At 44.4% G+C, this 24,251-nt stretch overlaps 1 protein-coding gene across 11 annotated transcripts in view; it reads left to right on the forward strand.

Annotated features, from left to right (window-relative positions):
* Positions 1 to 24,251, forward strand: part of AFAP1 (actin filament associated protein 1) — a 191,586-nt gene that overhangs the window by 51,716 nt on the left and 115,619 nt on the right. For 9 of the 11 annotated variants that reach the window (XR_012434603.1, XM_065544722.1, XM_074039357.1 and 6 more), the window contains 2 exons: positions 19,230 to 19,358; positions 22,825 to 22,922. Coding sequence is in view for 10 of the 11 variants with exons in the window: in XM_065544722.1 (XP_065400794.1) it covers positions 19,232 to 19,358; positions 22,825 to 22,922 (225 nt within the window). In the remaining variant the exon portion in view is untranslated. Of the gene's footprint in view, positions 1 to 19,023; positions 19,107 to 19,229; positions 19,359 to 22,824; positions 22,923 to 24,251 lie in introns of those variants that run through there. The other 2 variants (XM_065544723.1, XM_074039358.1) reach the window with 1 other exon arrangement.

Consider the following 24,251-nt stretch of genomic DNA (forward strand, 5'->3'; position numbering starts at 1 on the left):
CGACATAAGGAGTAGAGTTTAATTTTCCCCATAATCCAGTTGTTCAGCATCATTTGTTCCAGGGACTGTTTTTTTATTTTATTTTATTTTAAAAATTTTCCCCCGTTGCATTATCCTGGCATCTTTGTCAAAAGTCAGTTGACCATTTATGTGTGGGTGAATTTCTGGACTTTGTTCTGTTTCACCAATCTATCCTAACACCAATACCACACTGTATTGATAATTGTAGCTTTATTGTAAGCCTTGAAGCTAGGTAATAGAAGTGTTCCAACTTTGTTCTTTTTTTCTCCACGTCGTTTGGCCATTTTGTGTTCTAGTTATTTGTTCTTTTCATTTTTGTCTACTTTAGAATTGGCTTTTTTTTTTTTTTAAACAAAAGTTGCTTCTGGGATCTTGATTGAGATTGCGTTGCATCTATAGATGGATTTGAGGGAGAATTATTATTTTAGTAGTAAGGATTTTTCCAAATATAGTATCTTTTTTTTTTTTTTCTGAGACGGAGTCTCGCTCTGTCGCCCAGGCTGGAGTTCAGTGGCGCAATCTCCCCTCACTGCAAGCTCTGCTGCCTCCCGGGTTCATGCCATTCTCCTGCCTCAGCCTCCCTGGAAGCTGGGACTATAGGCGCCCGCCACCATGCCCGGCTAATTTTTTTGTATTTTTAGTAGAGACGGGTTTTCACCATGTTAACCAGGATGGTCTCGATCTCCTGACCTTGTGATCCACCCGCCTTGGCCTCCCAAAGTGCTGGGATTACAGGCGTGAGCCACCACGCCTGGCCCTGAATATAGTATCTTTCTTTTTATTTATGGTCCTCCCACCAGACATAGACTGGTGTTTGCTTAACAACGTCTCATAGTTGTCAGTTTATAGATCTTTTAGATACTTTGTTAAATTTATCCTAATATATTTCACATATTTTAATACTACTGGAAGTGGTACTAGGTTGTTTTTTTCCTTTTCTTTCATTTTTCAATTGTTCTTTTTTTAAAAAAGAAATGCTTCATTAAGGTACAATTGATGTACAATAAACTTCACATATTTAAAGAATACAGTTTGATGAGTTGTAATTGTGAAATAATATGAAAAACTTTAGTTTTTATACATATGCCTTTTTTTTTTTTTTTTTTTTTGTTTTTGAGATGGAGTTTCACTCTGTTGCCCAGGCTAGACTACAGTGGCGTGATCTCGGCTCACTGCAACCTCCGCCTTCCAGGTTCAAGCAATTCTACTGCCTCAGCCTCCTCTCCCAAGTAGCTGGGACTACAGGCACGTGCCACCGTGCCTGGCTAATTTTTTGTAATTTTAGTAGAGATGGGGGTTTCACCATGTTAGCCAGGATGGTCTCGATCTCCTGACCTCGTGAACTGCCCCTCTCAGCCTCCCACAGTGCTGGGATTTTACAGACAGCTGCCTTTTATTATGTTTACTAGAAGACATTCCCCCATATTCCTCATTTTCATATCTCTTAATATGGTGAATTATACTTAATGATTTTTCAGTGTTAAACCAACCTTGAATTCCAAGGCTAAACTCCACTTGGTCTTAATGTGTTATCCTTTTTGGATATTATTTAATTTAATTTGCTAAAAATTTTGTTAATGGCAGGCACAGTGGCTCATGCCTGTAATCCCAGCACGTTGGGAGTTGGGAGGTTGAGGCGGGCAGATCACCTGAGGTCAGGAGTTCGAGATCAGTCTGGCGAACATGGCGAAACCCCGTCTCTACTAAAAAATACAAACATTAGATGGGTGTGGTGGTGGGCATCTGTAATCCCAGCTACTTGGGAGGCTCAGTCTGGAGAATCTCTTGAACTTGGGAGGCGGAGGTTGCAGTGAGCCGAGATCATGCCACTGCACTCTAGCCTGAGCAACAGAGTGAGACTGTCTTTAAAAAAAAAAAAAAATTCTGTTAATGATTTTTCTGTCTGTGTTCTTGAGGTGTGTTGGTCTGTTTTGGTTCCTTGTAATGTCTTTTTTCTGAGTTATTTGCTGGCCCTTTGCTTTAATTTTCTGCAAGAGTTTGTAGAAAATTGGTATTATCTCTCCTGAAATATTTGCTAGAATTCACTAGTGAAGCTGTCTGGGGCTGGAGTTTTCTTTAATATAGAGCTATTCAGATAGTCTGTTTCTTCTTTTCTGTTTCTGAAAGTTTGCATCTTTTAAGGAATTTGCCCATTTCATCTATGTTGTTGAATTTGTGGGCATAAAGCTCTGCATAATATTTCCTTATGGTCATATTAATGTCTGTACCTGTGTTCCCATGTCCCCTCTCTCGTTACTGATCCTTGTAAGAGGAGGAGTTCAGGATTTATTGGTGAGTAGCCTCTGAGCCACACATTCAGAGCAGGTGGAAACGTCTTTATAACAGAAGGAGGGAGGAGAGTTGCTGGGGAAGGAATAGCAGGTAAGAGACTTTGTGTTTTGGTGCATTTAGGTGAATCATAATGTCAGTCCTTTCTGTATATTAAATAATTTGTTTTTCTAAAATGTCACAATTTCATTTTTGAAAATCCAAGTTTTTGTGTCAAAACAAAGCATTCCTGAAATTAATAATTGTTCTTTATGGGGCTGGGCGTGGTGACTCATGCCTGTAATCCCAGCACTTTGGGAGGCCGAGGTGGGCAGATCACTTGAGGCCAGGACTGAGAGACCAGCCTGGCCAACATGGTGACCCTGTCACTACCAAAAATACGAAACTTAGCCGGTCATGGTGGCATGGTGGCATGTCCCTGTAATCCCAGCTACTCGGGAGACTGAGGCAGGAGTATCGCTTGACCCTGTGAGACAGAGGTTACAGTGAACTGAGATTGTGCCACTGCACTCTAGCCTGGGCAATGGAGCGAGACTCCATCTCAAAAAAAAAAAAATTGTTCTTTATGAAATAAAAACAAATAGTATGACAATTTAAAAAGCTATAATAGCATAGTAGAACTGAGCCAGAAAAAAGACAGATTCCTCCTTTGTGTCTAAGAAAATACTGAAACCATGTGTTGCCCAGTAAGAGTATATGCATACGTGAATATTCTGAGTAAGTTTGCAGTGCTGGCAGCACTGATCCTTAAAATAGTAATATAAAAATGATTTAAAGCCTCATAAATGCTCATTCCAAATGGTTACATCATTATCCTATTTTTGGTTCAATTGGTTTTACATTTGAATACTTTTTAACATTATTTTGGTGGCTTTGTTCCAACTTTGATTTATTTAAGTTTAATTGATTTGTAAGAGTAGAAAATCAAAGATTTTGAAAATTTGACCTAAATTGTTGGTTAGATGCATTTTCCTGTAACACCCATCATCATTTCTGCCTGTTTTTATTTATTTGCATACTGTTTCTCTCTAACTTGGGATCACGTTTGCTTTGCTTATTATTGGATACCCCACACTTAGATACCCAAATATTTTGCAGTGACTTCATTGTTCTTGTTTTTAGTGAATGTTCGAAATATCTGACAATAAATAGAATGTAAATTTGCATTTCCTCTTTCCATTCTCCTGTTCCTATCATTCTTTGCCCTCTCTTGACTGGTGTGCCCCTTCCTACTCCAGTCTCCCACTCCACCAGTTGGTGTCTTTAAAGCTGCCTCTGGAAGGATCTTTTCAAAAGTAGAGCTCCATCAATGCCATTTTTTCAAGAAACCTTTTGTGATTCTTCCTTTCCTAGAATAAGGGTTCTGTGAGTCCAGGTATGTGTCTACTGTTGTAGGTTGTGAGTCCTTGGATGTCAGGGATAGCATCTCGCTTGTCTTTAAATTCTAAGTTCAGTGTCGTGAACATAGTGTTTAATAACTTGTTACTGAACTAAATTGACCTTGTCTAAATGGAATGGAAACACTGTGCTTTCAATATCATATTTAAAGCTTTTGTTAGCAACCAGCTTGGTTTATGTCAATAACCTTCTCCCAGCCTAGGCATCAGGATGTCTGGCTTCCGTAACCCATTATCGGGTTCTGTATATTATGATGATGAGCAAAAGCATACCCAGATCTAGGTCCTGATTTTTGCCTTCTACGGAACAATAGAAGGATATTTTCCATCAGGGCTTGTATGTCCATCCGTTAATTAATCTGACTGTTAAGGGTCATGCTAATTTTCCGAAGTAATGTGTTCTGTGGAGTTCACACCAGCTCCTTTGAAGACTCCTTGCTATCTCCTTATAATTCAGAAGGGAGCGTTCTCAGGACCCGGAATATACACACATGCACATATCCCTTTTATAAACACAGACTTTCCTTCGGGATATTGAAAAATCTTTTAAAGATCCAGCTTTCAGAGTCAGTGCTGAAACTGCACAGTGATTGTCATAGGTTCTGTTCAGACACTGGAGAGCTATAAATAGATTTGATTTGCTTTCCCTTTTTAGATGCAAATTAAACTACTGTAAATTGAGTGTCCCCAAAGTCAGAGGTTTTTATTTACAGCAGTCATTGGATCTTCATTGCAGCCTTGGTAGGCACATAACTGTTATTATCCCCACATTATACATTAAGGAACTCGGAATCAAAGAAGTTTAATGACTTGTGTTTAGAGTCATCCAGTCGTTCAAATAATGGTCATCAGAAAGAATTGTAGATGCAGTCCAGCAGAGGGAAGCTTTCCAACCAGACAGCGCCTAAGGCTGCGCTGCTTTTTCTGAGATTTCTTAGATCTACCTTCAAGCGGCCCATTTGGATGATCTGTGGAGGCCTGTGGAAATAATTGGAAGAGTCTGCATGGAGAGTCTGAGCTGTAACCCTATAAGGGAAAATATGCAAGGACCATGCTCGAGCACAGCTCCTTTGCTTCAGTGCCACACAAGTTCTCATTCCCTTAGGATCACCGAGTATTCTCACACAGAGAGGGCCCTGAACAGGTGATGATCAACTTGCTCGAGAAAAGGAACTCGTCAGAATTAGTCTTTCACCACTAATTTTTGTATGTTCTGAGACCGTCGCAAAAGATGTAGTTACTAAGTATGAGAGGACAATCCATGGCATCTTTCTCTCAGTTTTCTCTTGAAAGCAGATCTCAGGAATGTTGTCTGTTACGGAGAACTGGAAACATAAAAGTGAATCAATTCACCAAACATATACTGAGTGTCGTGTTCTTGTTTCCACATAAGGCGTTGTGCTTGACATTCTGGGCAGAGAGAGAAGTCACACATTGGTCCCTGCCTTCCAGCTGTCTACTGGCTAGTGGAGGAGATAGACAGATTGGCCCATGGTTACACCATAGCGGAAGAAATATGGTGATGGTTGGCCTGAGGTGGGGGTGACGCCACTGAGTCTTGAAGAGTAGCACCTCCGTGAGACAGCCAGGTGAAGGAAGGTGTGGTAGTGATGTGTGTGAGGGACAAGGCAGGGACACACAGGGTTAAGCAGACCAGGCAGAGAGCAGTGGCACGTGTGAGACCTGGGGCAGAAGCAGGCGTGATATTTGTGGGAAACTGAGGGATTGAGAAGGGCTGAAGTGTGACACTTATTTATAAGCGGAGTGGAAAGAGACAATCTAGAAAATAAGCAGAGTCTAGGTTAATTAAGATTTTGATACAGGATCCGGAGAAGTCACTGAAAAGAATGTAGCAAACCAGAGTGATTTTTTTGAAAAGCAGGTTGGTCATGGTTTGGGAACTGTTTCTTAACTGGAGCCTGAAATCTAGAGAGCGATGAGACGAGCTTTTGTGAAACAGTTCTCCAGCGTCCTGCCTTTGTCAAAGAAAGGTCTAACCATTGACCCAGCCTCTCCTCTGGAAGGAGTCAGCGTAAAGCACAGAGGTGTGGTGGGCCAAGAAGTTTAGGGAATGCACCGTGTGTATGAGTTCGGTGCTAGGCAGGGTGGGGGATAGGAGTCCGTAATCCATGTTTGTCATTCTCCAGGAGCTCATACTTTATGTAGGCACATTGATCTGTCTTTTCTTTTTACATCTGATTTTGAGTCAGAGTTAGAAAATCTTTTTCCACACCCAGGTTATAAAAGGATTCATCTGTTTCTTCCAGAACTTGAGTTGTTTCATTTTTTTCTGTTTTGATTCTCAAATATCTTTAGAGTTGTTCTGGTGTATGTAAGGTAAGTATTGAGTTTCATCTTTTCTTTTTCCCAAATAGTTACCAGTTGTCCCAACCCCAGTTATTAAGACGACCATTTTTCTTATATTTCTGTGTGTATTTGGGTCTATTACTGGACTTTTCATTCTGTTCTGTGGGATCTGACTGGGAATGTAAATGTGTTAGTATCAAATTGTTTTAATGATGAGACTTTATATCATTTTTAAATAGTTGTCAGCGCTGGCTATTCTCTCTTCATTGTTCTTAGACATCTCTGCATTCTTATTTTTTCCATATGAAATCTAGAATCAATTTGTTTAGTTCAGAAACAAAACAAAACAAAACAAAATTTGTTGGCATATGGGTTAGGCCTGTCTTGCATTCCTATAAAGAAATACCTGAACTTGGGTAATTTCTAAAGAAAAGAGGTTTAATTGGCTCATAGTTCTGCAGGCTTTGCAAGTATGGTGCCAACATTTGCTCGGCTTTTGGGAAGGCCTCAGGAAGCTTCCAATCGTGGTGGAAGGTGAAGGGGGAGCAGGCGTCTCACATGACAGAGCCGGAGCTAGAGAGGCAGTGGGGGAGGTGCCCCACACTTAAACAACCAGATCTCCTGAGTGGAACCCACTCACGATTGCAGGGACAGCACCAAGCCATGAGGGATCCGCCCCCATGACCCAGTACCTCCCACCAGGCCCCACCCCCAACACGGGGGGTTACATCTCAACATGAGATTTGGAGGGGACATCCCAACGATTTCAGTATATTATTGCTTTTGTCCTAAATATATTCGTTAACTTGGGGAGAATTGACATCTTTTTGATGTTAAATTTTTCCTGTCTAAAGGCAAGGGGACATCTTTGCATTTGTTCACATTTACTTCTTCATCTTTCAATCAAGTTTTCAGTTTTCCCTATGTAAGTTTTGCACATTTCTTGCTAAATTATTTAAAGTAGTTTACTTTTTTATTGTTTTATAAATGGGTGCTAGTCTTCCACGATGTCTTCTAGCTATTTATTGTTTGATATAAAATAAGCAGAAAGCTATAGTTTTCATATCTCCTGCTTTGCCAAGTTTACTTTCACATCAGCTGCCAATAGAAATAATTTTTTTTTAAGTTTCTAATTGTTTTCTCTTTTCTTACTGTTTTGACTAACACTTCTCCTACAGTGTTAAAAGTAGTGGAGGAAATGGGCCTCTTTGACTTGATTCTGACCCTACTGGGAATTCTTGAAGTGTTTCCTCATTAAATAAGATGCTGTTTTTTTTGTGTGTGGGTGTTTTAATCTTAGTACATGTATTTTATCAAGTTAAGTGCCTATCAATTCCAAGTGTATTGACTTAAACATATCAGGAATGCTTATTAAATTTTGTTGAAGGCTTTTTCATGACCTGTGGAACAATTGCATTATTTTCTCATTAGATGTATTAATACGGTGAATATATCAGTAGATTTTCTTTCTGTCTTTCCTCCTTCTTCTTCCTTTTTTTTTTTTTTGAGATAGGGTTTCACTCTGTTGTCCAGGCTGGAGTGCAGTGATGTGATCATGGCTCACTGTACCTCAACCTCCCTGGGCTCAGGTGATCCTCCCACCTCAGCCTCCTAAGTAGCTGAGGCTACAGGTGTGGGCCATCACATCTGGCTAATTTTTGTATTTTTTGTAGAGATGGAGTTTTACTGTGTTGTCCAGGCTGGTCTCAATCTCCCTGGCTCAAGCAATCTGCCTGACTAGGTCTCCCAGAGTGCTGGGATTACAGGTGTGAGTTACTGCGCCTGGCCTGTTAGTAGATTTTCTAGTATTGAATCAGCTTTGCATTTCTTTTTGAGATGGAGTTTCGCTGTGTCACCAGGCTGGAATGCAGTGGCTCTATCTCGGCTCATTGCAGCCTCCGCCTCCCAAGTTCAAGAGATTCTCCTGCCTCAGACTCCTGAGTAGTTGGGATTACAAGCACACGCCACCATGCCCAGCTAATTTTTGTATTTTTAGTAGAGATGGGGTTTTGCCATGTTGGCCAGGATGGTCTTGATCTCCTGACCTCGTGATCCACCTGCCTCGGCCTCCGAAAGTGGTGAGATGACAGGCGTGAGCCACCACGCCTGGCCTGCATTTCTAGAGTGAATCTCATTTGGTAAGGACATGGTATTAATGTGTTGGCTTCTGTTTGCTAATATTTTATTTAGGATATTTGCACTGATATAAGAAAAGTGGTCTTTGGTTTTCTTTTTTGTGCTATCTCTATTCAGTTTAGATATCACATTTATATTTGCTTCAAAAAAAAGAAAGAATGTGGTTATTTTCTATGTATTTTATCCTCTGAAACAATTTATGCAGTAGCCTTGGTGTTTAAGGTTTGGTAGAATCCCCTTGTAAAACTACCTGGTCCTGGTGTTTTTTTTTTTTTTTTTTTTTTTGTGAGGGTCATTCTGGTAAATTATTTTTTTCTTACAAAATTTCTTATGAAATTAATTATCTATTTAACGTAGTTTCAAGCGTATCTGCATCGAGCTGCACAGAAGAGTCTGTCCTGACTTTTCTTGTGGAGGGTGTGGGACTTACTTTAGGACTTCATAGTTTCATAGTTTTAGAGGACAGGAGGTACGGGGTCGTGTTTATTGACTGCATTCGTGGATCCCGTGTCTTAAAGTGAAGTTCTAACAAGATGAACATGTGCTAATAATGACGGTCGTAGTTACCACTGATGAAGTGCTTGGCTATGCATGCGTGTTAGCTCATTTAGTCCTCATGATGATACTGAGATATATAATATCCAGCTCGCTTTAAGGATAAGATAATTTGGGGGGACTACTTACCCAAGGTCACACAACTAGGAAGAATCAGCTGGGATGTGGATCCGGGTTTATGTGGTGACAGAGTCCAGGCTTCTTTTATGTTTTCTTTTTTTTTTTTTGAGATGGAGTCTCACTCTGTCACCCAGGCTGAAGTGCAGTGGCGTGATCTTGGCTCACTGCAGTCCACCACCCGGATTAAAGTGATTCTCCTGCCTCGGCCTCCTGAGTAGCTGGGACTACAGGTGTGTGCCACCATGCCCGGCTAATTTTTGTATTTTTAGTAGAGATGGAGTTTCGCCGTCTTAGCCAGGCTGGTCTCGAACTCCTGACCTCAGGTGATCTGCCCACCTCGGCCTCCCAAAGTGTCAGGATTACAGGTGCGAGCCACCGTGCCTGGCCCCGAGTCCGAGTTTCTAAGGAGCCGTGGAGGATGAGGGCCACATGAGTGGCGTTGGCAGGGACAGAATGATCAGGGATGGCTTCACCAAGAGATGGGATGTGAGCTGGGCTCATTGGCATTGGCAGAATTCAGAGGGGTGAGGGGAGGTCAGGGAGGTGACGCCATGTGGGGGTGCCTGGCAGGAGAGGTGGCCTTGACTCAAGTGGAGGGCACTGTCAGAGGGTCACCCCATGAGGGCCAGCGGGTTGAAGTGCTGGGGGATGAGTGGTGTAGACTAGACAGGGGAGTGGGGACGTACAGAGGGCGCAGGAAAATTGGGAAAATGCAGATACTGTTCCTACCCCCCAGTTTAGATTAGATAATGGGGAGTTGCCTAGGTCTAGGTCCTGGGAGTTTCTGTCGTGCGTTAGGAATTTGAAGGGAAGAACCATATGGGAGGGATCACAGATAAAAATAGAAAGGAAATAAAAAGGCCACCAGCAGGTGTCTTGGTTGTAGCAAGGCCCTTGAGTGTAATTCAGGATGCAAACAGCAGTAGGTGTTCTGCGCATCAGCGCAGTGTGGAGCCTGCGGGGAATACGGATGTGGCAGCCGCTGCAGAGCCTGTCACCCGTGGCCACTTTCCCCGCGTTTCTCAGATGCAGCAGGAAGTGACGGGTGGTTAAGAGTGTTTTCTCGGCCGGGCGCGGTGGCTCAAGCCTGTAATCCCAGCACTTTGGGAGGCCGAGACGGGCGGATCACGAGGTCAGGAGATCGAGACCATCCTGGCTAACACGGTGAAACCCCGTCTCTACTAAAAAATACAAAAAAAACTAGCCGGGCGAGGTGGCGGGCGCCTGTAGTCCCAGCTACTCGGGAGGCTGAGCCAGGAGAATGGCGTAAACCCGGGAGGCGGAGCTTGCAGTGAGCAGAGATCCGGCCACCGCACTCCAGCCTGGGTGACAGAGCGAGACTCCGTCTCACAAAAAAAAAAAAAAAAAAGTGTTTTCTCAGAGCCAGTAACAGCAGACATTTTTCTCGGGTTTGTAGGAGAGCAGAGACAGAGGGTGCTTTAGGCTCTTCACTCTTGCAGTTCCTATGTGAGGAAGACAGTTCCGTGAACAGCAAGGAACCCTTTGACTGGCGGTCTGGTCACCCCATTCCTGACTCTTACCCCTTTACCAATGCTTTGTGACTTCAGGCCGCCTTTCTTCTCTGGGCCGCAGTAACCGCACTTGTGAAATAAAGGCATTTGGGGCCAGGCGTGGTGGCTCACACCTGTAATCCCAGTACTTTGGGGAGGCCTAGGTGGGTGGATCATCAGGTCAGGAGTTCCAGACCAGCCTGACCAACGTGGAGAAACCCCATCTCTACTAAAAATACAAAAATTAGCTGGGTGTGGTGGCAGTTGCCTGTAATCTCAGCTACTCAGGAGGCTGAGACAGGAGAATCGATTGCACCCAGGAGGCGGAGGTTGCAGTGAGCCAAGATTGCAACACTGCACTCCAGCCTGGGAGACAGAGTGAAACTTCGTCCCCCCCCCCCCCCCCAAAAAAAAGGGCATTTGGGCTCCAGGGTCCCTCCTAGTTTTCAAATCCATGACTGAGTCATGAAGGTAAATAAAGAAAATTCCTTTAAAGTAGTTTTGGTTTCCACAAACCATAAGCCATTTCTTTGATTTTGTTGAACTAAATGAACTCACTGCCCAGCCTGAGCCAGAGATTTGCTGTAAATCGTGAAGGGATTGGTTAAGCAGGAAGTGTGTTTGCTTTGTTGGATTCTTTGTCTCCTGGGATGTCTAGTTCTACTTCTTGTTTCCCTTGCTTATTTAGGGTTGTGGGGTACACTACTTGAGTGAGAGAAAGCAGAAAGGCTGGGCAGCGGGGCGCATGCCCAGAATCCCAGCACTTTGGGAAGCCGAGGCAGGCGGATCAATGTAGCCCAGGAGTTCAAGACCAGTCTGGCAAATAGTGAGACCCTGTCTCTACAAAAAATTTAAAAAATTAGCTGGGCGTGGTGGTGCGTGCCTGCAGTCCCAGCTGTTTGGGAGGGAGAATGTGATATGTGATCACATCACTGTACTCCAGGCTGGGCAACAGAGAGGACCCTGTCTCACAAAAAAAAAAAAAAAAAAAAAAAAAAAAAAAAGAAAAAGATAAAAAGGAAAAAAAGCAAGCAAGCAGAGATGATTAATTAGTCCGAAGAGGCCTTTTGCTAGGAAGAAGGGAGTTTTGCTTTTCAAATGCATAAAATATATCCAGAAATGCCTCCAGGTAATTTTGCTGTTGCTTTGGGAATGCTACATTCTATGGTGAGATCTTTTGTTTGGTGTGGGTGTTTGGGGAAAAACATTTCTTTTCTGGAATTCAGTGATTTATTCCTGTGTCCATGATGCCAGTCTGTGTTCGGTGACCTCGCCATTCTGTCCAGAACAGGACAGCAGGTGTCAGGGCTGGGGTGTGGAACAGAGGAGGTGGTTTAAGTGTGGATATGGGTCTTGTTAGCTTGCTGCCTTGGGGCAGCCACATCACCTCTCTTCATTTGATTCCTACCGTCTGTAATATCTCAACGATGATAAGATTGTGAGGCTCAGCTGAGATACAATGCAGACAGTTATTTTGGATATCGGAATGTGACTGCTTATTGTCCTGTGTGCAGAACCCTGTGGCCAGTCTGTGGGCTGTGTAGATGGGAGAGTTGAGTGGGCTGGGCCCTTGCTTCAGTCTTTCCAGTTCCCTGAGCCTCAGTTTCTCCTCAGTACATTGAGGAAGTTGCGTGAACTATCTACAGCTGTTCTTCCAATTCAGAGATTTCATTTTTTAATGTAAGAACTCTTAGTAAAATAATCATGTCCAACACCATTTGAGTAATGACCTTGAGGGATATAGCGTGTGTAGCTCGCCTGTCCTGTGTGGTGGGAGACAGGTTATTTGAATGTAACCTTTGAGGAATGTAACCTAAGAGGCATTAGGAGCTTCTTCCACTGAGAGTAAAATTGAGGGAGTCAGTGTTATGGTATAAAAAGTAATGACAGCTGGTGCTGATTCCCATTCTAGCTCTTATTTTTAACTGTGTGACCTTAGGCAAAAATGTAACCTTCTTAGTACCAATTTTTCCACTTGTAAAATGGTGAAAACAGTGTCTATCTTGAAAAGTTACTATGAAGATTAGTCAAGTTATCTGTAAAGCACTTAGCCTATTGCCTGGTACATGGTCAGTACTTAACGGTAGCCAGAACTTTCTATTAAACATCGGTAAGGAGCTTCAGAGGCCACAGTACTTTCTACGGGAAAATAGGAGAGCCTGTATTGTAAAGGGAGATTTGGCTGGAGGCCCTGGAGGAAAACAAGGGCATGTGTTGTACTTGATCTTGGAGAAGCAGCTCCTCCTCTTGATGGAAGGTTAGAGCCTGTGTCGGGCAGTGGAAGGTGGATGGTGAAGAGAAGTCTGGGGTGGCATAAGGGGAAGGCCACTCTCGGAGTACATCCATGGAAACTGGATCCGAATGCCTGGACTCCTGGATCTTCCAGAGAGCACAGCTGGTAAGCAACAGCAATAGCTCTGGAGGGCGGAGAGGAGACGTGGGTGTCCCACACCTGCTGCGTGTCCACAGACCGGAGTACTACGATGCCACCCCCTGCTCAGGCACACATATTTCACCAGACCTTTATTTATAGGAAAATCTCCAGAGCGTGTGTTGGTTATTACCCTTAGATCTTAAGGGGAAAGACACGTTTGTATTAACAGTTTAAAATGGAGAATTGGTTGCAAGAACTTCTTCCCCTCTTGCTTTGCGCCGGAGTGAGCTTTTGGTACGCTATGCCCACCAGCCATGTGTGTTTGTGCTCACTGCTTCCACGTATGTCTTCTGAGCACTTGGTTTATGTTGAACATTGTCAGGCACTGGCACAGATACAGAGATGTACCAGGAGCTGCACCTGCGTCCTGGGAACTGGCGATGTGGGGGAGCCAGGCAGCTCAACGAAGAATTGTGCTACTCTCTAAGGTTACTCTGTAGCCTATGTTGACATTGCTTGTTCATTTTCCTAATTTTTTTGAGAGCTAAATTTTATTTGGTCACACTATTGCTCTTTTTAAATACAAAATGGGTATAACGGCTCACCAGACTAGGGTTATCTCTGAAAACAATCTGTGGAATTGTTATTATGAAATGGTCAAAGCAGGGCTTTTGGACTGAGGTTTGAGTTCAGATTCTTACTGTGTTACTGATGTTCTAGCTGTATGACTGTGAGCACATTATCAACTGAAGAGGCTTGGTGACCGTGGGCAACCTTTCTGTGTCTGCTTCCTCACCTGCTACATGGATTAATAACAGGACCTGCCTTCTAGCAATGTTGTGAAGAGCACATGAGTTCATATGTGTAACGGGCTTAGAACAGTGCCTGGCACTTGTAATTGCTGTGTGAGGATTCGCTTAGAGAAAAGCAAACTAAAAGCTGACACTGGAGTTCTTATTCCTCTGCTGTAGATGGGGTGCATTGCATCTTCGCCGTGTTCTTGTGAGAATCAAATGAGGTATCATGTGTAGATGGCAGCACAATGCCTTTCACAGGATCCGTTGTCAGAAAACGGTCATTCTCCTCCTCTGGAAGTCACTCATTCGAAAACCTTTGCATGCTTTCAGTGCACAATGTACTGCTAGGCTGCTGTCAGGTGTTTGGAGATAAACATAGGATGACACCTGCCTTTAACCAGTTGACTAGCTGCCTTGAGGGGAAAAAAAAAACCCACAAAAACCCAAATAAACCTTAAGGTCACTAAGTATCCAGTAATCAGTGCAGCTGCTCAAAGAGGAATGGATTTTGGTAATTTAAGGAAGACTTCAGTGAGGGGCAGCCAACTGGGGTGTTTAATTAGAGAAGACTGGAAGAAAGAGGGATGAGCATTAAGTATTTCGAAAAAGACTGTCAAGTAGAAAATATGGTTTATTTAGTCTGTGAAGATCCCAAAAAGGAGGAGCTTTTCTAACCATTACAACTCTGCTGTGGGAGCGTTTTGCTTTCTGAGGCGCTAGAGCTGTGTTTTGAGAATCTTTTGGTTACAGTTTCAGGTGAACAGAAAACCACACAGATTAGCTTAACAACAACACAGTGAAATGAACATTTATTAGAAGGATACAAATATTTCTTGGAATTCAAGTGCAGTCCAGTTTTCCGAGTAGCTAACAACAGGCCCGGGAAAGCCTCAGGAGCATGGTTGGTGTCTGAGATACTTTCTCTCTCGCGGGGCTGCCTGCCTCTGAGAGTGCCAGCCTCTGAGGGTGTCACCTCTATTTGTTCGTCCTCCGGTGCTGCCTTCTGTCCTTTGCACCCGTGTACTTGCAGTTGCCCTGGTTGCTGCCTTTCTACATTTTCAGTTCAAGAGACCACCCCAACCAAATCCTATTTCTTAGTCTTGAGGTAAAAGATAGAGGAATGGAAGATGTGACTGACCAGCTTGGAATTGGACGGTCCAATTAACCATAACGTAGTAGTGGGAGGCGGTGTGCAGGGCCTTGCAGTATAGCAGTGGTTGCTGAGAGTCCCCCTTGTGGTTGAGGCTGCTGTTCTCAGAGGAGAGGATGGGCAGGTACCTTGGCCGGGGCCATGACTAAACTCCCAGGCTCTGGAGGGTTTTGCGCAGAGGCCTCATGGTCGCACTGTAGGGGGAGCTCAGGTGTTAGGTGGCGGTTAGGATCGATGCATCCCTAGGTTCTCTTGAGATATTTCCATGCTGTTAGGTGGAACCCAAGCGAAATCTCTTTCCTTTTTAAATTAAATATGCATAGCATACATTTTACCTTTTTAATCCTTTTTGAGTCTAAAATTCAGTGTCATTAGGTATATTCACCATCCATTTCCAGAACATTTTCATTGTCCCAAACTGTTAACTCTGAACCCCATTAAATAATAACCCTACCTTCTCCCCACCACTGGCCCCTGGTAATCACTATTCTACTTTCTGTCTCTATGAATTTGACTACTCTAAGTACTTCATGTAAGTAGACTCATAATATTTGCCTCTTTTTGTCTATTTTAACATAATATTTTCAAGGTTTGTTCGTGTTGCAGCATGTATCTGAATTTTATTCCTTTTAGTGGATAAATCATATTTCATTGTATGTATATACCACATTTCATTTATCCATTCATATGTTATTCATTTTCTACCTTTTGACTATTTTGAATAATGCTATCAGTCCCTTGTCCCATCCCCCCCGCCCCCATTTTTTTTTGAGAGTCAGGGTCTCTATCACCCAGGCTGGAGTGCATTGACTCAGTCATGGCTCACTGCAGCTTTGAACTCCTGGGCTCAAGTGATCCTCCCGCCTCAGCCTCTCAAAGTGCTGGGATTACAGGCGTGAGCCAACATGCCTGGTTCGTTTTTAAAGTATAGATGAGATTGCTTAGAATCAAGAAACTGTTTGGTTAATGAAAAAGACCTTAATGAAAGGCATACTTAGTCCAACTTCTTCATTTCGTAGAAGGGAAAATTGCCCAGCTGGGAAGAGTGAACTGCTGGTGCCACATCCACATACTTTAAGCTTATTTACCATTTCTCTCCCCCTTACCTAAAATGATGAGAGTTTTGGCGGTAGACGGCAGCCTCAGTATGGCTATTTAATCCTGAAGGATGTTATAGACTTACAGAATAGTGGATTTGGAAGAATCCCACAGACCAGCGGCTCTTAAACTTTTTTGCTTAGGTTTTTTGCATGAATCATTTTCATTATGCTTTTGTCGGTTGAGATGCATGACTTGTATGACTGACAATAGCTAAGTGATGAATACATGAATGGGGAGCTTAAAGTCATTGCCTACATCAGCAGATCTCAAACTTTTTGGTCTCAAAATATATTTTGAAGACCTTAAAGACTTTTATTTATATGATTATATCTGTAGGTACTTACCATACTAGAATTAAAATTGGCAAATTTTAAGATATTTATTCATTAAAAATATCAATAAACCTATTATATTAACATAAATAATATGTATTTATGAAAAGTAACTGCATTTACCAAAACATGATAATTAGAAGAGTAGCATTGTTTTTTTTTTTTTTTTTTTGTTTTGTTTTTTTGAGATGGAGTCTCGCTCTGTCGCCCAGGCTGGAGTGCAGTGGCCAGATCTCAGCTCACTGCAAGCTCCGCCTCCCGGGTTCACGCCATTCTCCTGCCTCAGCCTCCCGAGTAGCTGGGACCACAGGCGCCGCCACCTCGCCCGGCTAATTTTTTGTGTTTTTAGTAGAGACGGGGTTTCGCCGTGTTAGCCAGGATGGTCTCGATCTCCTGACCTTGTGATCCGCCCGTCTCGGCCTCCCAAAGTGCTGGGATTACAGGCTTGAGCCACCGCGCCCGGCCTAAGAGTAGCATTGTTTTAGACTTTTGCAAGTATCTTTAGTATCTGGCTTAGAAGATAGCCGATTCTCATATTTACTTCTTCACTCAGACTGTGTGAGATACTACGGTGGAAGTACATGAAGAAAATCTGGGCTGGGTGTGGTGGCTCATGCCTGTATTCCCAGCACTTTGGGAGGCTGAGGCGGGTGAATCACGAGGTGAGGAGATCGAGACCATCCTGGCTAAAAATACAAAAAAAAAAAAGAAAAAAAGAAAAAAAAAATTATCTGGGCGTGGTGGCGGCGCCTGTAGTTCCAGCTGCTCAGGAGGCTGAGGCAGGAGATTGGCGTGAGCCCAGGAGGTGGAGCTCGCAGTGAGCCAAGATCATACCACTGCACTCTAGCCTGGGTGACAGAGCGAGACTCTGTCTCAAAAAAAAAAAAAGGAAAAAAGAAGAAAATCTGACCTCCCACAGATAGACAGTTGGGAAATTTTTCAGTAGCCTTTTTAGAAAATTGTAGATGCTCTTCTTTGATATTACACCAAAACTTGACAAGTGGCAGTTTCCTAACGGTTAGTTGTGATGTGGCATCTGAAGCTGTGCCATCCTCTGTTACATTAGAATATTTTAGTTTATTTTGCACTTTAGGTGGATCTTTTACCCATATATGATTTCGTAACATCATGGTTCACTGAGTTGTGCAGATCTTCCAAGTAAATGTCAGCATATGACATTATGCAATATAAATCACACTCGTTCTTGTCACTGCTGATCTCATTAGAAAAGTGTCAAGTATGAGGAGGCAGTAAGCGCCTATGGGGTGGATACAAAGTTTCAAAAATTCTTTTTTCACTTGGACACTCAACTTCTATTCTTGGCCACAAGTGCTGTCAGTTGTTTACCTTGAAGTGATGAGCTCATGTGTTCATTCTTGAGAACATGTCTGCCAGGTACTCAAGTCTCAGTCATTGCAGTTTGCAGTAAAGATAGTACTGAGTACAACAGGTGGCTTCGGGTGGCTTGGAACTCAAACACTCACAGAGTGATTTTTCTCTAGACGGCCGTGGGACTTCGTGTGCAGGAGGGCTTCATGTGTGCTTCCCATGTCATTCAGTGGGATGTTAAAAAGGTGTGTCTTGGCCGGCGCGGTGGCTCATGCTTGTAATCCCAGCACTTTGGGAGGCCGAGGCGGGCGGATCACGAGGTCAGGAGATCCAGACCATCCTGGCTAACATGGTGGAACACCCCGTCTCTACTAAAAATACAAAATATTAGCCGGGCGTGGTGGCGGGCGCCTGTAGTCCCAGCTACTCTGGAGGCTGAGGCAGGAGAATGGCATGAACCCAGGAGGCAGACCTTGCAGTAAGCTAAGATTGCGCCACTGCACTCCAGCCTGGGCGACAGAGCAAGACTCCGTCTCAAAAAAAAAAAAAAAAAATGGTGTGTCTTCAAAGGTTGAGATTTAAGAAAAGCGATGATTTTTTATTGCTTCGTCAAAGACAAAGGAGTTTTTTTTTTTTTTGGAAGGAGTCTCATTCTGTCTTCCAAGCTGGAGTGCAGTGGCGCGATCTCAGCTCACTGCAACTTCTGCCACCTGAGTTCAAGTGATTCTTGTGCCCCAGCCTCCTGAGTAGCTGGGATTATAGGCACATGCCACCATGCCTGGCTCATTTTTGTATTTTTAGTAGAGATGGCCATGTTGGCCAGGCTGGTCTTGAACTCCTGACCTCAGGTGATCCGCCTGCCTGGGTCTCCCAAAGTGCTGGGATTACAGACGTGAGCCACTGTACCCAGCCCAAGTGTTTTTTTTTTTTTGTTTGTTTGTTTTTTTATTTTTTTTTTTAACAGAACAAAACTCTTATGGTGAAGGATATCATGACCGCTAGTTTGGTGTCACTGCCTTGATTCGTGCTAAGATGCTAGCAGTTTTACCCTGGCATTTACACCATTAATGCAGGAAAAGGTGAATAATGTCTTAGCATTCTGAAAATAGTTTGGGCCTTGCACCTTGGGCCTTGTGGGCTCCCTGAAAGGAGGAGTTTACATCCCCAGAGGCTAAGATCATCATCTACAAACTGCTGACCTAAGCCAGTATTCCAGTCTTGCGGGTATCAGAGGAAAAATCAAGTCAACCATCATCCTAGAAGGAAAGGGCATGGTGGGGAGTCAGCACCTGAACTTGTATTTACACCGGCCTAGCCTCGGCATCTGGCGTCCTTTGTACTAACAGCATAAACATGCTCACAGTCGTCCTGGGCTGGAGCTAGCTTTACAAAAGCAGAGAGCTGGGTGTTGACTTTCTGAAGCCATGCCCTACTGGTTATTAGAAAACTCTTTGGCATTTTAAACTCCCTTCTCCTTCTTGACATTGAAATTTAATATCATGGAATTGACACCAAATGATGATGTCAGGCCTTTGGGTTGTGACACCATCTGTTGGCAGCCTGGCTTTGGAGCTTCTCCCAGTTAAATTTTGCTGCCTTAAAGCAGAAGGGAAGGAGTAGTGCATTTGTTAAGAAGAAGATGCTGGAATCTTTTAGTGGACCTGCTTTCAGCAGACTTGTTTTTCAGGTCAGAATACTATATCCAGTGATCAAGCCAAACATGAAATGCTTTGAGTAGGACTCAGCATTCGTACTTAGATATTTGCAGATCACTGGGTCTAATAATACCCTTCTTCTCTTTTGTTGTCAGCAATGGAAGAGTTAATAGTTGAACTTCGTCTCTTTCTTGAACTCCTGGACCATGAATATCTAACCTCAACTGTCAGGGAGAAAAAGGCAGTGATAACCAACATTCTGCTGAGGATACAGTCATCCAAAGGTGAGTCTCATTCTGACGCCTGCTTTTTCTTCTTACAGTGTCTTGGCTTCTAAACCGTCTTTAATTTTACCATCTTTCTAAGATATATTTGTTTGTTCTTTAACTTACAAACTTATTTATTCATCAAGTTTTCATTGAGGGTTTACACTTGTGCCAAGTTCTGTGTTGGCCGCGAGGTGTAGAAAGATAAAGCTTTGAAGAAGCTAATGGAATCGTGTGTTGGGAGTCCCCAGGGCAACCCCAGCGTTTGGAGATTACCTGGAAGGACTCACCGGACAGGTTGTTCTTTCTCATGTGCAGGATGTACTGCAGCCGTAGTGAGGATGCACAGCCCGACGGGCAGATTGGGAGGGAGAAGACACAGGCGGAACGTGCAGGAACCTATAGGCCAGCTTCTGTGTGCTCTGTCCCTCCCACGAGGGTCACACAGAGCACACTCTCTCTCCAGCAATAAAAACGCAGCAAGCTCTGAGTGACGTTTTTGTTCAGGCTCGTCAGAGACTCAGTGGCCAGGGTGTTTCCTTGGGTCTGGTCCTCTAGGCACCCTCTGCCTGGCACACACCAGAATTCCAGGACAGGCAGGGCTTCAGCACAACTGTGTTGTTTACATAAACAGTACAGGCACAGTGAACCACCCTTGTCCATCAGGGAATGGTGGGAGCGCTTCTGAAATCCACTTTCCCAGAGGCCAGCCAGGGCCAGCCTCGCAAGCAGGCCCCTCTGGAGAAAGCAGCCTTGGGCCTGCTGTGTTAACTCTTTCATGCACAGTGAGTAGGACGAAAAAACAAGCAATAAGAAAGCCCGCTAAGTACTGCTGTGGAGAGCCCAGAGCCTCATGAGAGCGCCTAAGAAGTGAGTCCACACCAGGTGAGTGAGAGACTGGGGTGTCGGAGGGTCTGAGGGGCAGTTCCTGGATGATGTGATGTGAGAATCTTGAGGACTCTGTGGAGATAATCTGCTGGATGAGATGGAGGATTTTTCTTTTCAACCTCGTTATTGAGATGTGATTCAAAGGCCATGCACTTCACCATTTACAGTGTACAATTCATTTATACGTTTATGTGAATTCTCTTAGTATATGAAGCCATGTATGACACGATTAGATTTGCATTCTGGAAAGCTCGCCTGGCCAGTCTGGAAGATGGGCTGAAGGATTTGGTAGCAGTTTGAACGTGGGTGGCTTGGGGAAACCTGGGTGGGCGATGGGGCCTGTTACTTAGATGAGAAAGCAGAATAGGGACCCTATTCTGAGGCAACATGAAATATTAACTTTTTTTTTGTTTTTTTCTTTGAGACAAGGTCTCACTGTCACGCAGGCTGGAGTGCAATGGTGTGATCACTGCTCACTGCAGCGTTGACCTCCCAGGCTCAGGTGATCCTCCCACCGCAGCCTCCCTAGTAGCTGGGACTACATGTGTGCACACCACAACACCCAGCTAGGTTATTTTTGTAGCTGAGTGTTTGCCATGTTGTCCACGCTGGTCTTGAACTCCTGGGCTCAAGCAGTCTGCCCGCCTTGGCCTCCAAAAGTGCTGGGATTATAGGCATGAGCCACTGCGCCTGGCCTGAAATGTTCACTTCTGAAGTAATTTTGTTACTTCCCTGCTCAGACTCTTTCATCTGTCAGCCTTTGCCTCTGGTCACGGTCAGACTCCTTCGGCCGTCCTGCAAGGTCCTTTGTCATAGGTGGTTATGAGTATGAACTCCAAAGTTAAACTGGCTTTTTGATTCTGGCCATACCTGTTACCAAACGTGCAACCTTTCACAGGTTACTTACACTTTTTTTACTTTAGTTTCCTCCTTGTAGAAAAAGTGCTAATGGTATTGACCTTATGGCATATTGTGCGGATTGAATGAGATGGTATCAAATATTTCAAAACAGTGCCTGATGCCTAGTACGTATGTCAGCTATTGATGACCGTTTGCTTTCCCCTGATTTCCTGTCCTCCCTTCCCCTGCCAAGTGAGCTCCGGCACTGGTCTCTTCACGCTTCCTTCTGGATGAATCTCCTGATATTTTTCAATTCATGAATTCTTTCTTCAGCTCTTTAATCTGCTTTAAACTGATCTATTGATTTTGTGTATGCATGTGTCATTTATCCTTTTCCTTTCTTGCGTTTGTTTGTTGGTTTGCTTGTTTGTTTGCAGTTCTCTACCAAAGTTCTTTTCTCCATTGCAGCTCCTGGGACTCAGACACTGGGTCTTTCCGTGTTTCAATTCCTGGCCTCTAGCGTAGTACTAAACCCATTATAGGTGCTCGTTGTTAAGTCAGTATTTTTACAGGCCTTTCCAAGTGAGTGTTAGGCGTATAAAGAGTACTGTGCCCAGATTAAAACTTGCTTCTCCCTTCTTCCTGCCTGCACTGGTGTCGTGTTCATCACCTTTCCTAGTAGTTCGTTGTGTATGTATTTGTCTTTCCAACTTGAATATGAGTGCCCAAGAGGTGTGAGCTTGTATCAGTCATGTCTTCCATAAAGTATGGCTGTGACAGTATCTGACTTTAAGAAGATACTTAATAAAAATTTATTGATTCCCAGGAAGGTGTCTATTCTGTTACTACATGGGTGAGTCCTGCCTGCCCTGAGCAGAAGCTGAGAGGGAGCAGCTTTCCCTTTGAGACGCAGCACGGCGCTGAGGGGCATGTCCCCCATTTCCATCTATGAGTGCTTTCATTAGTTTCTTAGCTTCCCTTCCCCTTCCCCTTCCCTTTCCCCTTCCCCTTCCCCTTCCCTTTCCCCTTCCCTTTCCCCTTCCCCTTCCCCTTCCCTTTCCCTTTTCCCCTTTCCCTTTCCTTTCCCCTTTCCCCTTCCCCTTCCCTTTCCCCTTCCCTTTCTCCTTCCCCTTCCCTTCCCCCTTCCCTTTCCCCTTCCCCTTCCCCTTCCCCCCTTCCCCCCTTCCCCCTTTCCTTTCCCCTTCCCCCCTTCCCCCTCCCCCTTTCCTTTCCCCTTCCCCCTTCCCCCTTTCCTTTCCCCTTCCCCCCTTCCCCCCTTCCCCCTTCCCCCTTTCCTTTCCCCTTCCCCCCTTTCCCCCTTCCCCCTTCCCCCCTTTCCTTTCCCCTTGCCCTCTTCCGCTTTCCTCCTTCCCCCTTCCCCCCTTCCCCCCTTCTCCCTTTCCCCCTTCCCCCTTCCCCCTTCCCCCCTTCCCCCCTTTCCCCCTTCCCCCTTCCCTTTCCCCTTCCCCCTTCCCCCTTCCCCCCTTCCCCCTTTCCCCTGTTCCCCTCCTCTCCTCTCCTCTCCTCTCTTTTCTTTTCTTTTCGTTTTCTTTTCTTTCACTTTGTTTAAGCTGTCGGTTCTTTACCTGTAAAATGGAGAAGAATAATACCTAACCCTGCAAGACTGTTGTAAAGGATTAGAAAAAATAAATATTTGCAAAGTGTTCAACACAGGGTTCAGGAACTGATAGATGCTAGTGATACCATTCTCATCCCCATTCTCATCCAGTTTTGTGGTTCTGGTTAATTCTTACAGGTTTTGATGTGAAAGACCATGCTCAGAAGCAGGAGACCGCTAGCAGCCTGCCAGCCCCTCCTCAGATGCCCCTGCCGGAGATCCCTCAGCCCTGGCTGGTGAGTCAAGGCCCCACCATCTCAGCGGTCTGTGCTGGAGGCCTGGGGGTACTTACGGGCTCCAGGGGCCTGTGATGGAAGCCCAGTGTGGAAGAATGGAGCTCCTATTTTGCTCGAGGCACTCCTTTGAGTCTATTTCTAGGGCTGAGAAGCTGTTAGTGATAGCTAGTTGGTAGACTAAGTGTAGCCTCCCCTTAGGAAGCTAGCATTTCTTTGCACTGCCTCACACCACCATAAATTATGTATAGCAGGAGCTACAAATCCATAGACATCTTATGTCAGATTAAGAAAAACGAAAATGAGGGGATTTAACAGATAAAAGTATCTGTAGACCTTGTGGACTTGACCCTCTTCTGAGTTAATTCTGAAGTTGAATACCTTATTCTGAAACTTTAATAGTCGTTGTTAGACTTCTGGGGTTAACTATCCATATTTTTTCCAAGAGAGAAAAATATGTACATATTTCAGGAATGTATACTTTAGTTTCATGCATTCAAATTCAAAATTTGTGTTTTTAAAAAAGTCTGGCGACGCCCACAAACGCAAACTTTTATGTATCATTCAACTTTTTCTACATTTGGCCGTTTTCTAACTTGTTTACTCAGGGAATTCAGAGTGTCATTCAAAGTTAGGGCAAAATCGGTAGCAATTGTCATCCTGTGTTTGCTTTCAGTGTGAATCTTCTGATGATCTCTCTGCCAGGATAGGAACGGTGGGAAGGCAGGGCTGTTTCTCATTCACCTCCGCTCTGCCTGGGCCTGGCGCAGTGCTCAGGAGTCTTGGAGGGACTCAGGGATTCTCACTGCAGTGGGTACAGAGGGAAACGAGCACTTACGGAGTGCCTGCCACACACCACCGTAAATTACAACTCATTAACTCCCACAATTCGGCCTCGAAGAACCCCTAGCACTTCTTACCAGGGGAACCATATGTACACTCATTTTTTTTTTTTTTTTTTTTTGAGATGGAGTCTCGCTCTGTCACCCAGGCTGGAGTGCAGGGGCCGGATCTCAGCTCACTGCAAGCTCCGCCTCCCGGGTTCACACCATTCTTCTGCCTCAGCCTCCCGAGTAGCTGGGACTACAGGCGCCCGCCACCTCGCCCGGCTAATTTTTTGTATTTTTAGTAGAGACGGGGTTTCACCATGTTCGCCAGGATGGTCTCGATCTCCTGACCTCGTGATCCGCCCGCCTCGGCCTCCCAAAGTGCTAGGATTACAGGTGTGAGCCACCGCGCCCGGCCTTGAGGCTCAGTGAAGGTGTGTGGTTTACTTAACATAATAAAATAAGTAGAGAGGGCAGAGTTTGCAACACTTGTTTCAAATTCATG

The sequence above is a fragment of the Macaca fascicularis genome, chromosome 5, assembly GCF_037993035.2.
Source record: "Macaca fascicularis isolate 582-1 chromosome 5, T2T-MFA8v1.1".
Classification (NCBI taxonomy): Eukaryota; Metazoa; Chordata; class Mammalia; order Primates; family Cercopithecidae; genus Macaca; species Macaca fascicularis.